The sequence below is a fragment of the Molothrus aeneus genome, chromosome 9 (assembly GCF_037042795.1).
Source record: "Molothrus aeneus isolate 106 chromosome 9, BPBGC_Maene_1.0, whole genome shotgun sequence".
Lineage (NCBI taxonomy): Eukaryota > Metazoa > Chordata > Aves > Passeriformes > Icteridae > Molothrus > Molothrus aeneus.
Window position 1 is genome coordinate 6604001 of NC_089654.1, and position 6000 is coordinate 6610000.

A 6000-nucleotide genomic window follows, 5' to 3' on the forward strand; every position below is an offset into this window, starting at 1 on the left:
GTTTTCTTAAAATGTTAGGAGTTGTTTAATATTTTAACTCCCTTTAAAACTAGTGAAAATGAGCTGAAGGTAAAACTTCACATGGTTTTCCAGCATCAATGTATAACTGCAAGGCAGGGTTTTATGCAAAAATTATACATTATTTTCCAAGTAAGACTGCATCTAAAATATATGGGCTACTTTTTTCTTTTTTTTTTTTTTTGTTTAAATGGTTGTATTGATACTGTTTACAGCTGAGTAGTGAAACCAAATAGATGTGCCTTTAATTTGTTTTTAAATGATCTCTTATATTCTGCAGATGATAATCTGAAGGGTGGCTGCCATAGTAATGTGCCAGTCACCATGGCATCTGAACATTATGAAAAGACATTCTGGGCTGCACAAAGACAATGCCACCAATTTGTATTTCAACCTGATCAAAAGTGCAGGACCAAAAAGTTTGCCAATAAATGTAGCTCAGTGGATGGTACTGCAATTTAGAGTTTGCTTTACACAATAAAAATTTCGGTCCTCCTCTCAATGCCAAGTGAATTTATAAGTAAAATCCTTAACACAGACTTTGTCCATTTACTGGGCTAACTTTTTTCAGTTGTGTGAAGAGTGTGGCTGTAGATTTTTATTGGCCCAATGAAGGAGCAGTTCACAGTTCTGCTTTATATAAATCTTTAGACCTTTTTCGTCCTCATGGAGTTTTTCACTTTAAACTGAAATTAGGTCAGTAATGAAGAGAAGGAGTTTTCTATACTCAATTGGTAAATATTCTAATCTCTTAAACATTTTACAGTCTGCTTTCATAAATTAGGTCAGTTAATGAAGAAAAAGGGTTTTCAACACTCAATTGGCAAATATTCTAATCTCTAAAACATTTTACAGCCTGCTTTCGTAACAGTGTTCTAATTATCAAAGAAACCAAAAATCAAATCATTATTTAAAAGCAAGCTTATTTTATCTTAAATAATTGATTGTGGCTTGTTGTTTGAAAGAGGACTACTTTGGCATGAATTCCAAATCCAGTTATGATCTTAACTTAAGCAGTTTGTTTAATCAAACATTACTCTAATCAGTCTTACATGGTCCCCTACCCAGCCAGGCCTGCCTAGAACAACTGGTTTATTCTGCGACGAGTTGCTCAACAGATGTCATTCTGCTAGAATAATGCAGCAGAATACTTGTGCCTTGGCTAAAATTACTTCAACTTTGATCACTTTTGTCCAGCACATCAGTCTGGCATTGTGCTTTATACCAACATAACACTTTACCCCGAGCATGCCTTTCAAGCTTAGAATAGCAGAGGAATGTTATTGAATTCAGTGCAGTTACAGATGAGTTAATGAAAGAAGGGAAATACTGTTTTTTTCATAATGCCTTTCTGTTGTGCTTTGGAATTAAAAGGGAATTTGAGGAATGTGACTTCCGAGTTATTTATTTTTACTTCTGAAGGCTTTTTGAAAACAATATTATGTAGTCCTATTGATCCCATGTTTCTGTAAATAAGTTTCACTTGTTATTTAAAAACAGTGCACTTTAGAGTTTTATGTTGTGAAAATAATACTATTTCTGGTGTGTAGCTGGAAAAGAAATATTTCACAGAGACAGTTTGTCCTGGTTTTTAATGCAAGAAAACGAAACCAGCAAGAACTGTGTCCTTGTGATCACTCAGGTCAGGACTGTTACATTTTGGGTTGTTGTGGGGTCAGTATGAAGCAACATTTCTTTACAAAGCCACCAAGGACACTGTGAGGAAGCACTAAAATGGAGTCCACTTGAATTGCTAATAGATATTTCAGTATCCTGTGTTTTAAAGACTCAGTGTTCTTGTTTCGATTTTTTAGTTAAAATATAGTTGTAATTTTTTTTTTTTTAATTGAAGCATAGTTTCCAGGTCAGTCTCCCTGCAAAAACTCCTGAACAAAACTAATATTAGCATAAAGGTTATCATGTGTACATGTAATTTACCACTTTTAGGAAAAAATTGAGAGATATCTTAATGATTCTAAAACACTGACCTGTGCAGAATATTTATGTTCAGAAAGCTTTAAACTGATGGTATTGAAATTTTTATCTGCATAGCCTATGTATTAAATCTATCCAGAACTGAGACAATGAAATTACAATAACCAGAAAAGATAAAAAGCTTGCTGCTATGGTGAAAACAATGCCCTTGGCTGCCTTCTTTGGAGCAAGTTCTGATTTATTTTTATTTTTTTTCCAGGTGAAGAGGAATGTGTATGACCTGACCAGTATCCCCGTCCGTCACCAGCTGTGGGAGGGTTGGCCTTCTTCTGCCACAGATGACTCAGTGAGTTTCTTGGCTTCTCATCTCATTCCTCCCTAGAAAAGGCTGATTTTAGGTGGATTTTTGATTGGAATCACTCTGTAGCATTTACTGTCTCTTATACATTAATGTAACATCACACATATTCAGTGTTGATGTGGAAGATACAAATGCTCAAGGTTTGGGTGCCTGCAGCTCAGGGAAAGGATTCCTGTCTATCAGATTCAGTGCATGTTTCCTGTTTCATTTCAGCCATTCTAGACTGAAGCAAAGCTGCACAGCATTTTGGAAGTTGAAATCTATTGGGTGATTGAACTTCAGGCAAAATGTCCTGATTTTTATGTATGCTCTGAGTGCACATCTAGATATTTTTCACAGTACATTAGCTCACCCAGTTCATGCTCAAGCCTCTGCCTGGCTTCAGAGCAGGAGTTGTTCCTGCTGGAATCAGTGAGGGGTCACCACCAGTGACAGAATCCACAGACTCAGAATTGCCCACAAATTCATGAAATTCTGGGAGTTACCTGCAATATCCCATTAGATATTAGTCTTGCTTCCTTGCATGGCCATCCTTAGAGTGTGTTTTACAGCATGTCTTTCAGTTTCCTTCTGCTAGTGTGTTCCCAGTGCCAGCTAGTGAGGTCTGCCTTTCTTTAGAAAAAAACCCAACCAATCCACTAAAAAATGCCTAAAAGGGTGAAATAATTATGTAGCTATGTTGTATGTAGATTTTGTGACCTGAGAAAAATGTAGAAAAATAAGTTTTTTATTGAAGCTGATCATTCTACAAAGTGAAAATGGATTTGGAGTTTGCTTTCTTACTATTGCCATTATCTGCCATGCATTACTTTCCTGTCCATTTCTGCTCTCTTCTTGTAAAGGGAGAATTGCTCTTTGAGTATGACTGCTCCTTTTTTTGCTCTGAGTCAAGGATTTATGCCAATTAAAAAAAACCCCAAAAGGCAAAAGCTGTCTGAATTTCCAGTGTACTTGTAAAAGGTATCTGTGGCAGTGTTTGCAGAAACAGTATTTAAGTTTGAGAAAGGTGGGTAAATCTCAGTGCATGTATTCAAGGGCATATCTGAGCTGATAGACATAAGGTCTGAAATAACAGAATGGTGTCATGTGGTAATTACAGGCTTTGAAATGTGGATCCATTTTAACATTTTATTAGTTTACATTAGCCCAAAAAAGAATTGGAAACTCAACACTTCTAATCTGTTTTCCCACAGCTGTTAGGTTTTCATGTAGTTTTCCCCTCCTTTTCTTCTGAATAAGACACCTCACATATGTAAAACTCATGAATCTGCTTTAAGTCTTTTTTTTACAAGTGACATTGTTGCAGGTGAATTTTTCCCCTTTTCATCTTTAATGAAATTGGTGAATGTTGAGTCATCTGCTCTGAAGCAGACGAGTCCTCAAAGCTCACTGCTCGAGTCTGGTGGCGCTGGAACTTGTCAGCTGTGTAAACAGACTGGAGTGTGTTGCCAACAAAAATACAATTAATTTCTGTCTAAAATTAGAGGCTGCAGCTTACTATTTATAAAGATTTAATGATAGCAATGACTATCTATGCTCCTGTGATCTGAACTTTTTTTTTCCCAAATTAGAAATATTTGGTAATAATTACTTGAGTAATTAATGATGATCTCTTGAGTTCAGTGTCAAATTTTAAAGATCACTTTCTCCATCATGAGTTTTTAATTTGCTGTCTTGTAGGGTACCCCATTGCAATTAAGGAGTTAAAGAAAGACTTGATTAAAATACTTTTTCATTTGCATGTTATGCAGCATAAGAAATACTTTGTAATACCACAGGAGGTTTTTTCAGTGCAGTTCTCGTTAACCTTTGGCTTAGCAAACAGGACAACTAAATAGACTTGGCATAATTGGATTCCTGTATCATCTTGAGTCTCTTATGAACCTGCCAGACTACAGTCTTCTGACATTATCAGGAAATTTAGTGGAGTCAATAGTAATTTAAAACATTGTTGCTTCATCTCCCTTCAGAGTTAAGATATGTTCTCTGCTTGTACTACCTAATGGAATATGGGATACTGTATGAATTGTCAATAACTCTTTCAGATCTTTCTCACACTTTCACCAGGGAAATGGGTATCAAAACCTCCCCATGCAGGAGAATGTTTTTGTGCTGTGACAGTTTGACTGTGGGAAACAAGGCGTACACAGGCCGTGCAAATCTCATTTCACCGTTCAGCAAGGACAAGTTTTAGCTTTTATTGAGCCTGAATAACTTTAATGCCACAAATTATATCTGTTCTGCTCATTAAAGTTCAAGGTAAAAGGATGAGTTTTAACTCATTCTCTTTTTTTTAAATGCATTTATGTAAGTAAAACTTAAATATATTCAAAATGTTAACTATTTTTGCACATATAGCATCAAGTGATACAGTGAAGTTTGAAAATAATCTTAGAAAATAAAAAGCCATAATTTTAATTTACTTTAAATACATTCACAATATGTTCTCAATTTTTATTTTGGATTTTGTAGCAATCTTAGCATTGCAGAGTTTGAAAGATGAGAGGGTGCCAGAATAATTCAGTAACGTTTCTGAAATTTATTCCTTTTTTTTTTTTCTCTATTGGCTGAACTTCTAGACTTCCACTGGTAGTTACCACTAGAGTCAAGTGGAATGAGCAATTTTCAAATATGTGATCGCTGTAAAAAAAAATATCTCGGATGGGCTGTAGGTGATGTTTTAGTTACAGGTTTTACATGGAAGCATTGTGATTTTATTAATATGTATGGGTGACTTTTTGGGTGTTAGTTTTACATATTAGCAGTAAAACTCTTTTTTCCCCATGAGGTCCCAGGGTTTTCATTTATTTCAGTAGAATGAGTTGTTGTCTGTGATGTTTCAGTGTTTTTTTGGTAGCATAGAGCACCCAGTAGAGGAAGAAGGAGAGAGGTTTTCTTGCTGCTTTTTTTCCTTGGTATTTAAATTACAGGTTTTTTTCAATTGGTTCATTATTTTAAGTCATTTCAGCAAAGCAGTGAGAAATCTGCTTCATTGTAAGTAACAGTAAGCTTGTCAAAATGGAACATATTTCTGCATCAAAAAGATGTCAAAGTTCTAGGGTGAGGTTTGAGGAGGGGAAAGGGGAGAGAGGCAAAGCCAGAGGACGAAGTGCCTGGTGTTGTAACTGTGTCCTGGCACAGGGATCCCATCCAGGTGAGCTCAGCATCCCACCTCCCCCTGCTGCCAGGAACGCTCTGTTCCCACAGTGCTGCAGTTGGTTGAGACCTTCAATCCTCACTTCACACCAGGTAACTCCACTGCTCTGTGGTGTAGGTGAGCCACTGGACACTTGTTGGGCAGCAGTAGGTGCACACTGGCAAGTTGCTCTGCTGTGGGGCTGAACAGTCACATTTCAGGCAGGACAGATGTGTTGCCACTGATACGTTGAGGGTCTGCACCATCCCTTGGGAACACAACCACCTTTATCCCCTGTGAACAGCACCACCTTCCCTTCCGTGGTGGCTGGAGCAGATGTGGTTGACATTCCTTAGCTGAATTTATTAGAGAATTCTGGGCTATAAAAAAAAAATCTCAAATGCTTATGGATGGTCTAATTAGCATTGCTGTTCTATTTAGCTGTTTCATTGCTAAATACTAAGCATGGCATCTGCACAAATAGAAATTAAGAATGCTGGTAAATAAGGTTCTTGTACAAAGTGAAACCATTTATGACACTTTTTGGCTG

The 6000-nt window shown here is 36.7% G+C and overlaps 1 protein-coding gene across 1 annotated transcript in view; it reads left to right on the plus strand.

Moving 5' to 3' along the window:
- FAF1 (Fas associated factor 1) overlaps positions 1-6000 on the plus strand; it is a 145967-nt gene that overhangs the window by 74413 nt on the left and 65554 nt on the right. The window contains exon 8 of the mRNA XM_066555616.1: positions 2213-2299. Within this exon, the coding sequence (XP_066411713.1) occupies positions 2213-2299 (87 nt within the window). The remainder of the gene's footprint in view (positions 1-2212; positions 2300-6000) is intronic.